At 41.4% G+C, this 21,074-nt stretch overlaps 1 protein-coding gene across 1 annotated transcript in view; it reads left to right on the top strand.

The window, feature by feature from the left end:
* STAB2 (stabilin 2) overlaps positions 1-18,493 on the top strand; it is a 153,146-nt gene extending 134,653 nt beyond the window's left edge. The window contains exons 59-69 of the mRNA XM_050946424.1: positions 667-860; positions 1,674-1,815; positions 2,256-2,389; positions 6,470-6,635; positions 6,889-6,995; positions 8,022-8,141; positions 9,053-9,211; positions 12,573-12,680; positions 13,989-14,117; positions 15,965-16,081; positions 17,082-18,493. Coding sequence (XP_050802381.1) covers positions 667-860; positions 1,674-1,815; positions 2,256-2,389; positions 6,470-6,635; positions 6,889-6,995; positions 8,022-8,141; positions 9,053-9,211; positions 12,573-12,680; positions 13,989-14,117; positions 15,965-16,081; positions 17,082-17,132 — 1,427 coding nt within the window. The 3' untranslated portion in view covers positions 17,133-18,493. The remainder of the gene's footprint in view (positions 1-666; positions 861-1,673; positions 1,816-2,255; positions 2,390-6,469; positions 6,636-6,888; positions 6,996-8,021; positions 8,142-9,052; positions 9,212-12,572; positions 12,681-13,988; positions 14,118-15,964; positions 16,082-17,081) is intronic.
* The last annotated feature ends 2,581 nt before the right edge of the window (positions 18,494-21,074 follow it).

Below are 21,074 nucleotides of genomic sequence, written 5' to 3'. Positions count from 1 at the left end.
TACGTGGGGAGTTCCTTCATCTGGAAAGGGGTCTTGGCACATTTCCCACTCTCCGTTGTATGGTGTCAGGCTTGTTGAAGGAGTAGGTAGGCTGAAGGACCATGGCAAATGCACTCTCCCCATTCTATCCCAGTGGAAGTTAGCCGCATCCCCAACCTGTATTAACCTTTCTATAATCCACCCCAAGGTCATTAGGAGCCACCCTATTAGAGTGGCTCTATCGTGGTACCAAGGAGCCAAGCACCACTGTGAAGTACCGAGCGTGCGTGGCCCTGGCTTCTGGTGAATCTGCCACTCTTGGAGACTATTTTTTGATGGGGTTAAGATCTGGAGGGACTTTTCTCTGCATTGTCCCAGAGGGCTGCAGGGCATCTATAATCTTTATGGAGGTTTCCTTGCAAAAATTCCCTTGCTGAAGCAGCAAAGGATGGTCTAGGCCAGTTCTAATATGTTAGATTAGAGATGTGCCCAAGCCTCTGAAGAGGACTGGGACCCACCCCTTTTGTGCAGGACTCTCTACATATAGAGATTAGCCAAAGAAGCCTACAGTCTAGTCAGCCAAAAATGTTCCAGTTGCTTTTAAAGAACTGGAGGCAGCGTTTCCTTGTGAAGGAAAGACACTCTTTAAAAACACACTAACTTACATATTTTCTTTTTGCTTTTTAGCTGTGAATCTTTGTAAACAAAACAATGGTGGGTGTCACCAGAATTCAAAATGTACCCAAACGGGTGTGAAAGTCCTTTGTAGCTGTCAGAAAGGATACACAGGAGATGGCCGCACCTGCCTTCCTATAAATCTTTGCGCTGATGGGCTCAATGGTGGTTGCCATGAACATGCCATTTGTACAATGACAGGACCTGTAAGTTGTTGGTGGGGACGGGGGTGGGGCTAGCCTTTTTGGTTTTTGTCTTGGAAATCCTGACTCGATGCCCACTCCACCTCCTAATGAAGTCAACAGCTGTCTTTCCAGTGACTTCAGTGGGAGCTGGAGCTGGACCAGACCACCCCTCCCAACTGTCCCTGACTTTTGGGTCCCAGCCTGCTTTCCACATAACTTTGGCATCCACTCAGCTTACTGGTGGAAACTGTTTACATGAGAAATGCAGTATCATGAAACTGAGGTTATTTATACTAAAGGAATGGATCCCACAGCATGTTCAAGTATTCTGCATGCATGTTTTGATAATCCTTATGCTGAGTGTTTCACCCCTCCCCACGTTGGGCCTTGGCAGTTTGGAATGTATAAGGTGCCTAGAGGAGACAAATATTCCTACAGCTAAATCTCACTTCTCAGCCTGTTTCAAACAGTGTATTGTTAAAGTCTTCTCATGATTCCACGTGTATTTATTTCAAGTGGCTACTATGTATATTTATTATTATAATTCTTCAAAGCATACTCTGAATGGGTTAGGTATAAATGCTTTGGCCTTAATTCAGCAAAACACCTAAGTAAGTACTTAGGTGTTTTGCTCGATAAGGATGAATTCTAATGTGCGTGTAGATGGTTTATTGAATCAGCTTCTGCTAGTGGCATTTTATCAAATGCACAGTGGGCTGTTGCTGGACTCAGCAAATGGGATACTTCCATCCATTCAGAAAATGCTATTTTAGGTTATCATTTTTATGTTTGTAAAACATTCTATTTGAGCATTTTTATTTTTTCTTCTACCAGGATAAACGCAAATGTGAATGTAAAGATAACTATGTTGGTGATGGGCTTGACTGCACTGTGATGCAGCTTCCAGTTAACCGTTGTTTGCAAGACAACGGGCAGTGCCATGCCGATGCAAACTGTGCCGATCTTCACTTCCAGGGTCAGTATGCCCCACGGATTCAGAAGTAGCGTGGTATGAAGAGCTTAGACTAGGATCCTTCAATGGGATCCATCTAGGAGGACTCCTGTGTCCATGTCAAGTCTCACCGAAGTCAAAGGGGTTCTGCACAGATGTAGTCATTTAGCCCAGTTGAACAATCCATCCCTATGCAGCAAATCACTTAAGCACATGCTTAAGTCTTGTTGAAGTAATGGGACTTGTGCACATGCTTAAAGTTTAAGAGTGTGCTTTAATATTGTGAGTTGGGACCTTTGAAAGCAACACATTAAAGTGATTCCAAATTGAAATATTACCCCACAAGTGGCTTGTTACATACCAGCTACATTTCATGAAAATTCCTTAAGGATTGCTCCAACTATTACAGAACAGAGTGTTAAAAAACATACAGCCCTAAAGTTAAATTATTTGTTTACTTACAGATGCGACAGTTGGAGTTTTCCATTTGCGCTCTCCCCAAGGGCAGTACAAACTGACCTATGAAAAAGCAAAGGCGGCCTGCGCCGATGAAGGGGCAACAATTGCTACATATAATCAGCTGTCATATGCTCAGAAGGTGACATAGTGCTGAACTTCATTGGCAATGGACTCACTATGTGTACTGTATTTAGTGGCTGCACAAGGGTGAAACAGAACTGAGACTTAGCTATTTGGAAGTTAAATGCTACAGGGATGTACATTTATATCTTAAGGAGCGCAACTTCTTCACTCTAGGAGTAGGCTTGGTAGAATTTGGTGTTTTTTTAAATTTCAACAGAAAATATCAATGTTTCTTTTTAATCTTTTAGATTTTTATTGATTTAAATTTTCACAGCTGTGCAAAATTATGGATTTTAAGCATTTTTTGGCTATTTAAATGTTCACACTTCTGGGAAATTCGGGGGTGGGGAGTTAGACAATTATTTAATGACAGTAGATGTTGAGATCCAAAAAGTTAAAGCTTTATAACCATTAAAAACACAAATTGCCAACATCACAGGTAAAAATATACAAAGTAAATATGTTGATTTCAGGTTATCATACCTGTTTTTACTACTCATTCACTAGTCCATTTGTAACAAGCCTAATTCAAAAGTCTAAATTGCTGGATTTTGACTAAATTCTCAAGCAGCTTTTTTCTTACTTTGCCTGTCGGTAAATTTCAATTATCAGTGGAAATATTTTTTTCATCTGTTTTAGTGTGTACAGTGAAATTGACATTAACTGACATTTACTAAGAAAAATCTAATCCTTCCAAGCCAATCAATGAACCAAGTTCTTCTCTTGAGTACAGACACAGAATGCTCATCAACTTCGAACAGGAATTGCATATGCACTTGTGAAGACAGGATTTTGTCTTATGTCTGGAAGCTGAAAACTAACAATGGAAATCAAAATAGGGTTTTTCCTTTTTGCCAAGTTCATAAATACACAGTAGGACTGTGACGTTCCTGTCTCTGTATTAATATCACTGTAATTACTGTAGATGAATCAAAAGGTTTGGAACTGTAGACTGCTTGAAAAACTTTACTTATCTTGTTTTCTTCTATCCATCCTTCATTTCCATGTCAAGCAGCCAACTGATGTTAGAACTCTAATCTGTCAACGTTAAGCACCTGCTTGAGATGTGGCAATACCAGCAAGCCAAAAAAAAAGCATGTGCGTACTAACTTTGTACCTGATTCTACTCAGGACCGGCGCTAGGGGTTTGAGCACCCTAGGCAGACGGGAATTTTGCCGCCCCGCACTCTGGTCCTGCAGTGGTGCCTGCGGAGGGTCCGGTGCTCCGCGGCTCCGGTGGAGCTGCCGCAGTCGTGCCTGCGGGCGGTTGACTGGAGCCGTGCGAGGAGCCGACCATCTGCAGGCACCACTGCAGCAGCTCCACTGGAGCTGCCTGCCGCCCCCTCCGGCAAAATGCCACCCACCAATTATTCTGGCGCCCTAGGCGATTGCCTAGGCTGCCTAAATGGTAGCGCCGGCCCTGATTCTACTTCAATTAAAATCATTAGCAAAGTTGTCGCTGTTTTAGCGGTAGCAGAGTAAGATTCTTTAGCAGCCAAATTTTAGAATTTTTTTTATTATAGATTTTAATTGCACACATTTTTTAAAGAAACTTACTTATGAGAGAACTAGACTTACATTTTTTTTCTTCAAACAAGGCTATGGGTTTTTTCGTGGCTGGTATCGGTCTCAGATAACCCTTTTATTATTGTTTAGACTAAGCATCTTCTAAATTATGTATAGTTGAAGTCAATGAGAGTTTTGCCATTGTCTTTATTAGGGGCCAAGATTTCTCCCTGGATTTGTAAAACTAGTTTTAAATGGTGAGTCAGACTGATTGTCAGGTCATTTCCACTTGTCTCATTCCTACTCAGAGTTCAAAATGTAGCTACAAGACCCATTAGTTAAAGAGACAAGAGATACTGGTAAGATGAAAGACTGGAGTGTGTGCAGTGTGTAAACTTTCTCCTTGGGCAAGTAGAGAGGCCTGAACCAAACCCAAGGATCCAGAGCCCTCTGGACATTGGGCACATTCGGCTCTGGATCTGAACAATGCAGTTCAGGCTCCTCTTTAGTGTCAATATTTCTCGGTGACAGCAAAACCAGCAATAACATTGGCTTTGAGTTTACTGAATATTCATTATTCACATTGAATTGAACTTGTCAACTCTTCTTCTGTGTTGATAAAAGAGGTTGTTTTCATTCATATCTGTTTGGCTTTTGCACACAGAAACCACCCAACTGCTGCTAAGCACTCTTTGACCCTGCTCCTGCATTGAGTTCTGCACAGACAAACCCCCTGCGCCTGGGACTCCACACCCAGGTGCAGTGGTCCATGCAGGATTGGGCTGAGTTGACATTCAACCTGTGCAGAAAGACCACACAAAGTCAATGCACAGTTCAAGCCCTCAGAACAGGACTTTAGTAGGACTCCTGGGGCATGTAGGCATTATGTTGGCCCTCTGTGGGAGGATGAGTTTCACTCACCATGTGATAGATTACACTGCTCTACAGCCAAAATGCTTCTGAAATAAATGTTGTCCAACTTTACTAATTCTGGGTCACTGAGAATGAAAATGATGCTTAAAATTGTTGATTGGCTCTAGTTTTCAAGATATGCTATTGGGTCAGTATATGCGACCCTTGACTTGGGAATGGCAGAGGATAAGTGAGTTATAAAGGGAAGGGATCTCAATTTAAACCAGAAATGACTAAAATACATCTCTGACTGGATCTGTGAATAAATCTATGACTGGGTTTGGACAGTACTTGCTTTTTAGGCAGAACAATGAATGATGCAATCTGAACCTGGTATTGCGTCATACATGATATGAATTGCATCATGTTATTCCTAGAAGTCATGGATGATGCAATCATAACGAAGCTTACATCACTCTGCTGAACAAATTGCCCTATATCAGCTCTAGAAATCATACAGTGTCCTGCTCTCTTATTTGTCAGTGTTTGATTTTGCAAAGGGACACATTTCTGTTTAGCCAAAGTGAGCAGAGATGCCTCGTACTTGTGTGAATAGTGCAGATAACTTCTGCTATGTTTGTGGTGAAGTGACTTTTGCATCACAAAAGCGCAGTATAACCACTATGGTTAAGAAAGCCTATCACCTTTATTTTGGCTGCAAAATTGGAGATCAGGACAAGAGGTGGGCCTCACACATATGCTGCAACGCTTGTGCAACAAATTTTCACCAGTGGTTGAACAGGAAAAGGAAATCTATGCCTTCTGCAGTGCCAATGATTTGGAGAGAGCCAACCGATCATACTAGCAATTGTTACTTCTGCATGGTGCCTCCAGTTGGGAAAGGTGTGTCAAAGAAGAAAAAGTGGACTGTGCATTATCCAAACATTCCATCAGCTATACGCCCAGTACCCCGCGGAGAAGAACTGCCGGTTCCTGATGCACCAGAATCATTCTCACTTGAGTCAGATGAGGAAGAGGAAGAGGATGAAACTTCTGGTCCTAAACCATCAATGTCACAGGACCCACATTTTCTCCCATCCTCCTCCTCTGAACCACACCTCCTAACTCAAGGTGAACTGAATGACCTTGTCAGGGATTTGGAACTACCCAAGAGTAAGGCAGAGCTGTTGGGCTCCAGACTACAGCAGTGGAATCTCCTGGCAGGCTATCAGGGCAAATGGAGTCCATCAATGCTTGCAGACGATTGCTGGACAGTGACAAGAGATGCTCCATTTAATGAATATAAGAGACAAGCCAAGAAGCGCCAAGTAGACACTGAATAGGACTAAACTATGCCCATAATAGTTTTTTGCCTTTTGTTTCAGAATAAATTTTATTTATATAACCCTTTTGCTGATTTTTAAAGTGTTAATAAACAGGACAGGTGAAATATCATGTAAAGCAACCATAAACACATGAAAAGACCTAGGTTTACAATTTATGATTAAAACTCTATCTACACAATATACATAGACATAAAATGTAAAAACTTAAATATCTTAGAAACAGTAGCCAATCAGTTGTTTTAATTGTCATATTTGAATTCAGCACATCAAAATACATAATAAATATCACATTTTATCTCTGAAGCAGACGACTTCTCAAAAATTGTAGACCCGTGTTATTTACAGTTCTGTTTCCTCTGTGCTTTACAATATTATTAATGTGTTGGTTACAGGCACAATACCACCTCTGTGCTGCTGGCTGGTTAGATAGTGAAAGAGTTGGTTATCCAACTGCCTTCTCTTCCCCAAACTGTGGATCAGGATTTGTTGGAATAGTTGACTATGGGCCTAGAGCCAACCTGAGTGAAACCTGGGATGTCTTCTGCTACAGAGTCAAAGGTAACAGGGTGCCTACTGCCTACATCTATGATAGTTTGGTCAAAAGACAGCACTATAATTAGTTCCAGTAATGTCACTACGTTTAAAGAGCCCAGTCCATTGAATTGGCAACAGGTTCTTTTTCTAAGCTAGGGAAAAATCTCTTTGAACTGGCAAATTATTTTTCCTCCACAGAGCAGTAGCAAACAATCTTCTAGAAGACACCATTCATTCTTGGCTTGTTATCTAAAAGATGTGTATTTATATTTTACAGATGTGAACTGCACGTGCAAGACTGGCTATGTGGGTAATGGCTTCACATGTAGCGGGAACCTGCTACAGGTCCTGATGTCTTTCCCCACGCTTACAAACTTCTTGTCGGTATGGACTAAAGAATAAGTGCATTGTTTTGAGATACAGACAAACTAAACTAAGTTTCACAGCATAACAAATACCCCACACATTTGTTTACATGTAAATGTTCATTTTATTAGCTCATTCTACTCACATTGAATAGCATACATGGCTGGGTAATCTCACTCTTCTCTTACTATATGAGATAGTAAATACAAGCATTACAAAAATGCAGCATTAAAGCAGGGTGGCACCATTTAAATTATGATTTTTTTAAAAAAATCACTGGTTTAAACCAGGTGGAGGCTTTGTAAAAATAAATTGAAAATTTGTGCTGTTGAAAAATGCAGATTGAACTAATATATTAATAGTGGGTTTGGGGGTTGGTTTAATTTTAAATGCCACAACCGGTAGAATATTTTATTTGAATGTTACCACACTGCTAGAGGCAAAAGACAAAAAGATTGACATTTAAGGCCCTGACCCTGCAAATGCTGAGGTTGGTATGTAACTTTGCTCATATGAATAGCCTCATTGATGACAATGGGTCTACGCATGTGCTTAAAAGTTGCAGAATCAAGGGCTAAAATTGTGTTCTTAATAAAAACTTCTCTCCAAGGGTATGTCTGCACTGGAACTAATTTCTAGCTGAGGTAGAGATACCATGCCAGCTCTGATCCAGCTAGTGTGCTAACAGTAGCAACGTAGCCTTAGCTGCATGGGCACCAGGAGGGGCTAGCCATCCTGCATATATACGTAGGGTTTCAGGCGGGATTGTATTTGGGTGGCTAACCAGTCCCAGCTACACTACTATTTTTAGCATGCTAGCTCAGTCACAGCTAGTGTGGGTATGTCTCCCCGACCTGGGAATTACGCCCCTGGCTCCAGTGTACATATTCCCTTAACAAGATAAAATAGTTGTCACTTCATTGTTAACACTGGAACAATTTTGAAGTTTTGGTTTTTTACATAGTATTCATTCAGCTTTTGTCACAATAACTGGATCATAATCCAGATTGCCCTCAATTAAGAATGAATTTTGTTTCTTCCTAGGAAGTCCTAGTTTACTCTAACAGCTCCACGAAAGGCAGAGAGTTCCTGAAATACCTCACAAACTTGTCAACCCGGGCCACTCTCTTCGCCCCAAACAATAATGGGCTAAGAGAAAATGAGGTGAGCATCTATTTATCCTTTTCTTTCATGGTATCAGTATTACCTTATTCTCAGCAGGCATGCTGGAGTCCAATAGTAACTGTTTAAATTTAATTTGAATGAATAAATCACAGGAAGAGATGGCAGGCCAGATGGTTTTACTAGGTCACTAATCAGATAGGCAAACTTGTCTCTTTCCTATTTTTCTCCCAGACAATCATGAATACAAGGTTACATATTGTTGAGCCCCTTTTAAGAATTTTCCATACAGTGGGTTTTGTTGCCGTATATGAAAGTCCTTTTGAGGCAAGGTCAGCTCTCACTTATCTGCAACTGCATCTGTAAGGACAGTTATTAAAAGACAGTTGTGTGTAATATTGGTATCTGGTATTCATTACGCATCCATTTAGAGGAGGTTATTCTTCTACCTTATGTCCTTCATCCCTTTCGAATCAACTGTTGCTTTAAATTTTATGGGTGGAATCCTGGTCATTGACTTCAGTGGGGCAGGAGTTCATCCTCAGGCCTGGGTTATCCCACAGTAGGACCAGAAGTTCATCCTGAGGCCTGTGTTATGCCCCAGTGGTGCACTAGGTAGTTTGAAACTTGTACATTTCTTAAAGGTTTCCCACAAACACATTTTTAAAAGAAGTGGGTTTGGACCGTTGTTTGATTCTTCAAGGGTCCTCTGTGCCTGTGATAGTGCAGAAAAACCAGCAAGAAGGGGAAGCCTTTTGTCCAGCTAACATGTTTTGTTTTGTGTAATACTCTAGGGCTAAAAGAGCCACAGGCCCTCTTGCTAAAGACCACTGTCAGGGAATTCAAATAGCAGAAATGGAGAATTTCAACATCCATCCAGGGAACTTCATCTAGTAGTAAAATCAGCTGGGTGAGTTAGATTGGTAAATGTGTCTATTTTCCCTCTTCTTCAGACACTTTCTGGACGAGACATTGAGTATCATCTGTCCAATGCCAGCACAGTGTTCTATGAAGACTTGACCAATGGGACTACTCTTCAAACAAGGATAGGGAAAAGACTCTTAATTACATACAGCAGAGGCCAAGGTTACCAAATCCCAACAACAAAGAAGGTATATGTGTTAAAAATAATTCTTCTGTCCTCACTCCTATCCACCATCTTATCCTTTGTTTTCCTTATTAGCAAGCATCACACAACACAATCCAGGGTAGCACTGCCTGAGGAAGAAGCAGCAAGCCAGGAGGCTGAAATGATTTCTAGTGCAAGTTATTCAGCATTTCATTATAAGGTGCTGTTGAGTTATAGAAAGCTTGAAACGTGGGGTGGGAGAAGATGGAGTTGGCCAATATTGCCAGAAGCATGTAATGGCGCAGTGCAGGCTTGGGCCTAACTTGCACCCCAGGGTGGTAGGAGAGCTGGAGCTCAGTGGGAGAGAGAGAGTGGCATTTAGTTTACTACTAAGGAACATCCTTAGTTCCTGATCGAAATTCTTAATTAAAAACAAAAATGAACCAAAACTGGCCTTTTAGAATGAACATTTTCACAGAAAATTGATTTTTTTTAAAATAATTTCTGCCATTTTGTAAAAAAGCTGACACTCCTCCCCTCCCCAGCAAAACCAGAAAAAGTCAAAACAGAAAATTCTTAAATTTTGGAAAAACCGTACATTTTCATTTATGGTGAAAATTTTCACCTTCTGCCCCAGCTCGAACACTTCATATGACAACAGCCTCTATGTAGCAACTCCCTTGGGCTAAACTCTGGATGCATGTGTAACCCACACACCTCCTGGGTGTGGTGTTCTGTCTCATCTAATGGCACCAAGACCACTTAGAGAGAGAGATTAATGAGTTTGCTCTACAGCTAATAGGCAGTTGCTTTTAGCTCATGTAGTAAAGGCTCATGCACTAAGTTCCAGAGGTTCCAGGTTCGATCCCATCTGCTGATGACTGGGGTCTGTTGGCATTACACATGCATAGCAAGAGAGAGTCCTTGCCCTAAAGAGCTTGTCATCAAGCAAGACTCTTGCAGACAAGCTTCCAAAGAACGTGTGGCTAGTGTTCCTTGACTAGAACAGAAGCATGGGCTTCTGAGGAAGGTGACACATGAGGAATAAATAAGAGATGGAAAGAAGATTGCTCTGGAACCCTTCCCTTGCCCCTGTCTCCAGAAAAACCGTCAGGGGTGACAATTACAGCATATCAGATAAGAAATTTAAAAATAAAATTCCACCCTCCATTCTACTCTACTACCCCGTTAGAATATACTATAACAGCCAAACCATTGTCTCAGCACAGTACTAAAATAATCTTTTCACTGACACTTCCCCCTTGTCTGACACTTGAGTTAGAAAATAACCAGAGATCTATTGGGGGGGGAGGGGTGGTTGCCCTCCTTGAACCTTCGTCTGTGGGGGATGGGGAGGTGTGTTGTTCCAGTCCAAGTGTCCAGTTGATTTTTGTCTCCAGGTGACTTGCAATACACAATCCTCCACCCCTCTGTTTAAAATCCACCCAGAGAACAACCAAATTCATTTTCTAGTCCCCTTGAAGACTCAGCATGCACGTGAATGAGCATGGTCCAAACACTAGCGTATGCTCCTCTCAAAAAGTATACTCCAGCACGCCCAACTGTATCCCTACAAAGGTGTCTAGCCCTTTAAGCACAGGTCTGTTTGTACAGTTATAAGCCAACAGCAGGCTGCATACCAATCTTCGGCTGAGTTAAACCATCTTTGATTGTCCTAGTTACAGCAGTGTCCAAAGGCGTGGAAGAGTGGAAGGAACAAGTGTGCACCCTCCATTCAGCTAAGCACTTGCCTCTCTCTAGCATGATGAAACAGCCCCACAACATACTTTCAAGGCATTTTAAATAAGCATGGGCTAGTAAAAGTAGGGAAGATTGAGATTATAACCTAGGCAGTAACAGTAATTGTTTTCCTATTATAGTGCCTGTTTCACTTCTTCGTTCTGGTGGCAAAATTACATTTGTGTTTGCAAAACTGAAAATGCTTTAATCTAATCCCCGAGGCCCTGGCACAGATCCACACATTAACACTGGAGGACATCTGCACAGGGAGTTATTTAGAGGTCAAGCAAACACCTGCGTCCACATCCACAGAAACTGACGTTCCACATGAAGTGTCTGAGCCCTAAATCCTTTTCATAAGAACGTTCATGCTGCCAGGAGAGACTATAACTCAGTCATGCTGGGTGACTTCTAGCATCTCTTGTGTTGTGCAATCGACAGTCCACGTGATTCTGCTCTGTATGTAGAAAAGGCTGCTTTTCTCACTATTGTCACAGCAACAAGTTGTAACTTACTCATGAGCAAGATCATCTGCACTAAATGTTATTTAAAATAGAATGCTTTAGACAGGGTTCAACAGTTCACGTGGTTTTAGAGGGACTAGAAAAACAGGTAAAGATGACTGTAGACTCAGCCCTCAGCCATGCCCTACATACAGTCAGCACAGGTCTGGAGTAAGAGAAGCTGTTTGCAGCTTCCTGATCCTGGAGCCAAGCAGAGACTAGTTTGCCACTGGCATCACTGAGAGCAGCCTGGCCTCACCAGCCAGAGATTGTCACATCCCACTCCATCAGAAACTCCCCTGGCACAGTTCTATAGTGTAAGAAGCTGGATATGCTACATCTACATCAGCAAAAGATTCTTCAACAATGGAAAAATCACCAGATGGTGAGCTCCACTTCCTGTGTGCCATAAGTGCAGGATAAAAGGAACCAGACAGAGGCTCAGGATGGTTCCATAGGTAGCAAGAGTTCAAGAGGAGTTTGTCAACTGCATTTAAAACAGTCTGGAGTGACTGTAGGACTGGTTGATCCGTAGCCCATTACTGCTTCCTTTTCATCTCCAGATTGTCCATTCAACTAGAGCCCAGAGAAGCAGTGACCAAATGCTGCCATCCAAGACCTGTTCCATGGCCTATATGAAATGAGTTGGTGGGCTCAGACTGGTTGACAAGTGTCCACTTGCAGTGCCACCCACACAAATAGTATTTAATGATAGTGTCAGCAGAGAGCCAAAAATTGATGGGCATGGAGATGACAGTGCTCCTGGCCAGGGTTGAGATAGTGGCAAGGCCACGAGGAGACAGTTATTCTGTTGCTCCCAGTATTGTATTTTGCTATTGAGGCAAGATTGTCAGTTTCATAAATCACTAAAAACATGACATAGATAAAGGGACAAAATTAATTTCCTGGCATTGTCCATTCCTGGATTCCTGCTCCTGTTGGTTAGCTCTGGCCCAGAGGAGCCCTCAGAGGGTTTGAGCAATTGTGGGCTGATGTCCAATAACCAGGTAGGGTATTTCCTTTAGGCAAATGTATAATTACACAAGAAGAGTCTCCCTTTTTTAATCAGTAAAAGACATAGGGAAATAAATCTAAATTTTACTTTGCTCCTGAAGTCAGGAAGGCCAAAACTCAGTTCCCACTGTTCTTTTTCTTGGTTAGAGTGAGACCAGATACGTGGATGGAAAATCTATTCTTGAATGGGATATCATTGCTTCCAATGGAGTAATTCATGTCATTTCAGAGCCCTTAAAAGCTCCTCCTCCACCTGTAAGTATTTGTTGTTGTATGTTTTGAGATCATTACTAAATAACTTGTCCATACAATCTTCCTATAATTCCTTAAAAGTAGCCTGTCAGTTGCATTCTGGTTTTATTTCCAGGTTAAGAAGTTACTTTAGTATAAATTGAATTTAAAACTCAAGGACAACGTTACTGGTGGAGTTGGTCAATATTTTTTTTTCTGATGGAACAATTATCAGCTAGAAAATGCTGATTTGACTGAATCAAGTAATTCTGTGGGAATTTGTCAATTCCATCAAACCTTCCTATGGAAGCTTCAGCTCCCCCAGACCCGTGGCTCCCCTGAAGCTAGCTGGGACACTGGTTTACCACGCCCGAAATTTTTGAAAAATTCCATTTTGGTTCTTCCAAAATGGAGTTCCTTGGAAGTTTCTGTCCTAGGGAAAATTTTGCATTTCTGATTTTCCATTGCGACTCAGAACAAAAGCAATTCTGTGCAGTTTTCTGCAGGATAGAAATTCCAATTCCCACTCCATTTTGATTAGCAGATTATCACCACAAATCATACCAAGATAGCAACGGTCGTGAACACACTTAGATTCTCCTTTCAGTATGTGCAAGTTTGGCACTTTGCCATATTCTGAGCAAGATCACCCTAAGAGCTTGTCTACACATAAGTTGTACTGCTTTAACTACAGCTTAGGTGTAATTGTACCAGTTTGACCTTCTCAGTCCAGTTAGAGTGGAACAACCCATCTGGTGTCGGTGCAGTTATACTGCTATACGCATTTACAGCAGTGGAGCCTGCCCTGTACAGAAAGGGGAACAAACATTCCAATCTAAGGTATCTTTCTACTATAACTGCATCCGCATTAGGGGTTGTACTAGTGTAAGTATTTTGTTAATAGTTCACACCCCCAGCTAACAGACAGAATGTGTGTGTAAACCAGGATTGTATCATTCCACTCCCATACACTTACCTGCACACAAATTCTATTGCAAAAGGCTACATTTCCCACCTTTACAGTACAATTGCCTGACCATGTTTTTTCATAAGAAGGAACCCTTCCTGGGGAAAGGGATTGCTGCTGATCAATGAGCAGCTTGGAGTCTGTTAGAAAAGGAGGGTTTGTTTTAACCCATGTTTATGAGGGTCTTAGACCTGAGAATTCTCAAGCACAAAAGCAGATCAAGAAGAATTAAACTAGAGGCAGCATCCCTGCCTCCTATCCTGCCATTGGCATCCTTACAATGTACAGCATTTTAAATTATGATCTACCGCTTTGGAATGATGCTCAGCACCAACTCCAGCGCACTCTCCTCTCTCTATGATCAGGCTTCTCTCCATGCTGGATATGGAACAGGAATATTCTTCGCCCTCATCCTGGTTATTGGAATCGCGGCTTTTGTAGGGTACTCGTACTTCAGATTCAAGAGGAGAAATATTGGCTTCTGCTATTTCAAGGTAGGAGGAGGTTGACTGTGAAATTGAACGAGAAGGGGTCAGCACCTTCTCATGCCCATCCCCATTTAGGGGCAGATACAAGCTACAATGTCCATCCTGTTTGGGTCTGTCCTCAAAAACATCCTTCCTTGTTACTATGCTAGTTAGTAAATAAGCTTGTTTGCGTCAAACCACCCCCCAAAGGACACGGCTGCCTCTATGTGTAGGGTCAAAAACTCTGTTCTTGAGAATCCAGGGGCTGTTCCTACACTTGGAGAGAGGCAACGTCTCTTAAAATAGTCGCAATGGAGCCTTGCCCAGGCAAACCAACAGCCTGCACAAGAAACCTCCCAGCTTCCCTCCCACCCCAGCCCGTTTACCTCAAAACAAGGACAAGAGACAGTCTCTGCAGTCAAGGGAGCGCAAGAGCCTAAACAATGAAGCGGCAAGGCCATAGCCCATCCTACTCAACAGCAGTCCTGAGTGGCCACGTGCTCTGTGGGGATGCAGTGTGCATGCTGTCCTGCACACCAGGGTGAAACTGTGCTTGTCTGAGGCACAGTCCTCCCAAGAACTCTCCCTAGGGCAGTGTTCACACCCACTATCCACGGCCACAGCCTTGCTCTAAGCTTGTATTCTACAGCAGCCTTGCCACAAGGTCCTATTTCTCCAGCTCACCTAGACACTCAGCTTCAGGAGACCATTAATTTGGAAGCCTAACTATGCCCACATAAGTGGAACACCACTCAATACCCCCATTTTACTGCCAACCATCATGCTAGTCCTGGGCTTGTTCAGCAGGTGTGTTTGAACCAAGATTTGATAGCAAGGAAAGCCAGAGATTTAGACAAATTAAAGCATTTGCTAAGGTTCTAAAGAGTAAGCTTAGACGCGATAGTTAACATGGCACCAGTTAGCTTTGCACAGTGCCTTCACAAGAAGCAATCCAGTAACAAAACTATTCAGCACAAGATACAAGGATGGATGGGAAAAAAAGAATGTGTGGGATCATGTAAAAGGATCAATCCAAAAGAAATTTTCCCCCAGAAACAGCCAGTTTCTGTCCCTACCTATCATACGCGCCGACTTCCCCTCTGCCCGGTGGGTGCTCAATCCCCTGCCTCTGGCCCTGATCCTACCCTACCCTGCCTCTTTCCACCCCCTTCCCAAGTCCCTGCCCCTGCCCCACCTTTTCTCCGCCTCCTCCCCCGAGCACACCGTGTCCCTGATCTTCCCTCTCCCTTCCAGAAAGCCCTGAGCACCGCCAAACAGCTGCTAGGCGGCAGGCAGGAAGTGCTGGGAGGGACGCAGTGTGCATGGGAGAGGAGGAAGTGAGGCAGGGGTGGAGGGAGCTTGGCTGCCGGTGGGTGCGGAGCATCTCCTAATTTTTCCCCGTGGGTGCTCTAGCCCCGGAGCACACAGAGTCAGCACCTATGCTACCTATTCTAGCTCCTGCATATAATATGAATAGTCATTTAGGGTTGTAAGAGGAATATCGACCAAGGGAAATGTGATTTATTTGTATTATGCACTCAGAGGCCCAAAGTGAGATGGGGAACCCGGTCTGCTAGGCATGGTGCAAATAATGCTCCCCATGCTAAAGCATTTGCAATTTCAGTAGAGAAGACAAAGTGGGGGGGAGAGAAAAGAAAGTGATTTGCTTAAGGTCACGTAGTAGAGCTGGGACCAGAACTCACGTCGCCTGAGTCCAAGTCCAATGCTTTAGCCATTAGATCACACTGCCTCCAATCACTACACCACTGCAAATTACTTGGTTATGTGCGGCAGAGTCAATGAAACTCTGAATGCCTCACATGATATGCTAATGCAGAATGATGGATTTTAAATGAGTGTATGGTTTTATACAGTCAAAAGACGACATAGATGTAACAGCACTGGACAAGCCACAGCTTTCAAACATCACAAATCCCTCCTATGAAAGTTCTGCTCCTCCACCACCTGAGCCTGCCTACGATCCTTTCGCTGTAAGTTTTCATTTTGATTTTGGAGACTATGGTAACAGTTTAAGAGCGTGGAGCTGGAATTCTGTAATGGGACAGTGTCTAGCTGAAAGTCAGGAAGGAGAGGGTCTATACTTGGGGGGTGGGGGATAAAAATCCCACCATTGCTACCACTGGGCCGGGCCAGCCCCGCCAGTAGCAACAGCAGGACTCTAGATCACTCAGCAGCATTTTAATAACCAGAGCTAGCTGTAAAAGACACTGCAGTTAAAAAGCTGGTGACTGCTAGTAACTTTTTTATTCAATATTCGATTGGTAGCAAAGGTAGGAAATGTGTAGAAGAAACCTTATTTTTAAAAATAAGGTTTCCTTAGCTCAGCCGCAGACACTTTATAGCAGTGGTTGCCATCCTGTTCTGTGCAATTACCCCATGTAAGAATAGATGTTCCAGAGTGAATATTCCTATACAAAAAAGTGCATGTTGCTCTTGTATCAGAGTTTGATGGTCATTCAGTGGCATTTTACAAGCCTGCTGTTACACTTAGAAAAAAGTTTGCAATAGCAAGGGGCCACAAATAATTGGGGCACTATGTAATCCCTCCCTCCATAATAATAATTGCAGGGAAAGGTTAAAGAAACTGAAGGCAAGTGGGGTTAGTCCTTGTGGCCCCAATTCAGCAAAGCACTTAAGCATGTGCTTCAAAATCCTATGGATGCAGTAGAACCAAAGCCTGTGCTTTAAGGGCTTTGCTAAACTGAGGTTCTTAGAGGGCTGATGACTCACGTTTACTTTGCTTCCTTTCCTGGCGGCTGAAGTCAAACATGATGCAATGGTGTTCTGGATGTAGGCTGAATGACATTTTGGGGGAAATGTCTCACTGAGAATCTGGAATGCAGTTTAATGTTTGGGCTGAGTTTGTGATTTCCTGGTGCACATGCAGTAGGCACAATATGTATAGAAATTCACTGTCAGGGTACTTCTAGATTAGGCAATAGAGTCTAATACTTCATTTATATTTTATAGGATTCTGATGAACAGCAGCTTGTAATGAGTGGGCCTCATGATCAGTTTTGAAGACTGAAGTTGGAATTAACGAAAAAACATTTCTCTACAGTCTAAAATTAACATTTACCGTGAATAAGCCCTGCCTAAGCACTTGAGGGGAAAAAAATTACCTTTTATAATTTTTTTAAAGTGTTTAAAATGTAGTCCTAGGTGTTTAAGACAGAGAATTTGCTGAAAAGTTGGTTGCATGTAAGGAATATCAAGTTCCATTTTAAACAAATACAGAATTAACCTAGAAATGTATTCCTCTGCCTAGGAGACATTTAAAGGTTATTTCTATTTAAGGACATAGCAGTTGCTAAACAACAGCCCACGATGACTTAGTTTTTCAGAACACCATGTAGCCACTTTGATTTACAATGCCCATCTTTCTGGAACAAGATCAAACAGCTTCCTAAACCCATAGTCCTGATGGCCTCTGATGACTGTACTTGGAGGATGTACTCTGTGTTTGCTACCCTTGTGTCTTTATATCTCATTTTGTCTTGGGGTCGAATCCAGAAGTGGCTGACAAGCAGCAAAACCCGCAAATATTGCTTAATAGCATTATGACCTTCATTTTTAAAACTGTTTGATTTTAATGCTCTTCCTTCTAAAAAGTGAACTAACTGCGAATGCAAGCACAGTATGTCTGGTTTGCCCACTGAGCCATTTATAGATTCTTTGCATCATTGTTATGAGGAAGAAATATTTCTTGTAGAGGAATTAATGAGGAATGCAAGTTATGTATGACTTAACCTTGTTTCATTCTTTTATTTCAAGTCATTTTTGTGCAGAATAGGCATTCTGCTTGTTTACTGCCTGCTTTGCCTTCCCCATTCACTTTTCAGTGGTCTGCGCAAAGTAAAAAAAAAAAAAAAAAATCTTCTGCCTTGTCAGTGTAGTGTATTTGTGTCAACTCAGTTACACCTGAGATACAAATTTTAAATGAACAGTAATAGCAGCTGCTGTTTCTACCTGTACTATAGTAAAATAAATAATGAAATAAAGTTGGGAGTGGGGAGGTGAGGAAATTCAGTCTTATATGATTAGCAAGTCCACAGCTGACTGAAAAGGCTACATAACACAGTAAACCTCAAGGAGAGAATTTTATGTTTGTGATAGCAGTGGCGGTAACATTTCATTTCAACTATATATTTACTGGCATTCTCTTTTCTCTCTTTTGTAACAAGTCATTTTTTGTGTAGCACCAGATTGCTTTCATATAAATATCCCAGGATCTTTCAGCAGATTAAGCAATACAAGCAAACCACATAGGTTACAGTAGCACAATGTATGTCTACAATATAATTTAACACCTGTGGGTGGCCTGTGTTAGATGGCTTGGGCTTGGACTGCAGGGTTGTAAAATTGTAGTGTAGATGCTCAGGCTGACACGTTTAATTGCAGTGTAGATATACCCAGAGAGACCCAGCACTTGTTGATGTAGTCAGGCTCGTGTGAGGAATTCCAAGTTTAAAGGGTAAATGAGTGAACAAGTGAGGCAAAGACTACAGCAATTTTCATGTCTATCCCCTCCCTTCCTGTTCTCCACACACACATTTTTACTTAAATTGAATTTAAAAAAAATATCTAGGATAGTTTTCCCACTTAATAGGCCCAGCTAATAAGCTTCCTGCCATCCCCTCCCTGTCATCAGAAAGATTAAGGCTCTTTAGGGACCAGGTAAAACACATGCATTTATTTTTGTAGCAATCAAATATTCTTCACAAAGTAACATTTTCTGATTATTTATTAATCAAACTATTAATTTTTGCACTTCTGATTTAGATTAAATACAGACAATTCATCTCACTCTGGTTGAGTTTAAATATACTCCAAAAATGAATATAGACACACTGCATTTGAAACATGCTGTAAAATCTGCATGAGAGAAGCGATCTGGCAGTATTAACAAAGGTAATTAATACAGGAAGTAGGAGGTACACAGCTCAAGAATTCTGAAGCAGTTACAAAAATACCAAAATACATTTTTAAAAGTTATGCTGAAGTAGAAAGAGCACTCAAACACTGAAGCATATTCATGTATTTATATTTTCAAAAACCACTAGTCTTAAATTCATATTGCACACGGTTTGCTTGAACACTAATCCCCTGTAACTAAAAATGTCATGCAATATAAATAATCACACTAGCTGCTTTCCCTCAGCTCTCAAAGCAATCAACACCAAGCATAACATAACATTTTACTGTATTTTAAGTTAGGTTGAAGTTTTTCATCTTGAAACAAAATGCACAGTAAATGGACAGATAAAATATTCCCACACAACAATTTCACTGTTCCTTGCTTAAACACACTTTAGCAGTGCTCAGAAGGACTCACTCTTTACCTAGATTTAGAAAATTAGGCAACAAAGGCTCATGTCAAGAGCCATAAGCATCTAAGTGTTCTAACAAATGTAACTACTCAATTTTTAAAATGTGACATTAACTATTATCTGCTGGTACTAAATCAGATGGAAAAAATATACTGTCTATTTTCTCTTAAACTAGTTATGCTCTGCAGTACAAATAATATCACTACTCTATAAAGCACTTTTGGTATCCTTTGGGATATGAAATGTGCTATGTACAGTAACACCAAGTTTTGTTCTATCTTAGCATGACAACACACAAATTGACATTTGCAAATTGAGATTACCCCCCTCCCCAAATTTCAGCGTACAAAATAGACTAGATATCAAATTATGTAAAATATTAAATTAACTAGACCTTGCACTGTCCGGTAGCCTATAACTCACCTGATAACACTAGAGTAGGTACTAGTGGAAGTTTATACTTCTCTCCAGCAAATAACAGTAGGACAGTCAGTGGAACGCATACATTTCAAGTAAAGTACAGTCTATTCATATGTATAAAGAAGTACCTAACATCCTAGAAATATTGCACATAGTCTTAGAAACCAAGCTAGAGAAAACTTCAAGCAACGTTATCATATTAAACCTCCATGGCGATTTCAGGCATCCATGTTTAAAGGAAACTTAAATTGCTTGCACAAATCCAGTTTAAATGTTCATTTTGCAAACACGCTTTTTAAAATGTGAAAAATATTGCATATGAAAGCCATTATAAACATGTGACACAAACACATGAACAGAGACGGGTTTTAAAAAAAAAAAAAAAAACACAACAACAAAAAATCCCATAACCTTTGGTCACCAAAAGTTTATTTACACGATGGTCATTGCTGGAAGCAAATTAGGTCCTAAAAAGGAAATTGGCAAAATATATAGCAAGAATTATTCTTAATTATATTTTCATATACTTTTTAAAATTAGAACTAAAACATAGGAAATATTAAAATGTGTTAAGCTATACGAGTTCTGAAATGGTTGGATAGGGAAGCATTGGGTTTTTTTGTCTTTGGTCACAGAAGAGGGAAAAGCCCTGCTTAGAAACTTCTGTAGTGGTTTATTGAAGTGCCAATGCTTATTTGAGGAAACATGCTTCAGCAGGCACTTCCTTTGTGCAAAATTCAGATAAGCTTCAGTTCACTCTTAAACATTGGGAACTAAACAGTGCGAAATTATCTGCTCATCTATTACCTAGTGTGACATTCTATATCTTGGAGGAGCACCCTGTATCCTCCATATTCCTCACTTATATATAATTGTGATATTGTACATAAAGCCGGCTGTGTGAGGTATCAGGGGAAAGGTTATGATCCACTGAAAGTCACTGTTCTATCAAAATATGTATATCAATAATGCATATGAAGTTATGAGAATTGTGTTGTATGGTTGTCACTAAAATACGCTGTGGGTTTGGGAAGCGCCCACGTACTTGCTCTCCAGAGACAATGCTAAGGAAAGTAACCAACACCCAGGCGGTGTCAAACAACCAGTAACAGCCATTGTCCAGCAAGGAAGCTACAATGCAATGACTCACCTGCATAAGGTCACATCAGGGGAATTGCTCAGCCTTGCCTGGGGACTCAGCAATGCCCACCAG

This window comes from Gopherus flavomarginatus, chromosome 1 (genome assembly GCF_025201925.1).
Source record: "Gopherus flavomarginatus isolate rGopFla2 chromosome 1, rGopFla2.mat.asm, whole genome shotgun sequence".
Lineage (NCBI taxonomy): Eukaryota > Metazoa > Chordata > Testudines > Testudinidae > Gopherus > Gopherus flavomarginatus.
Note: the sequence above shows the minus strand (reverse complement) of the source record. Positions and strands in the feature narration are given on the sequence as shown.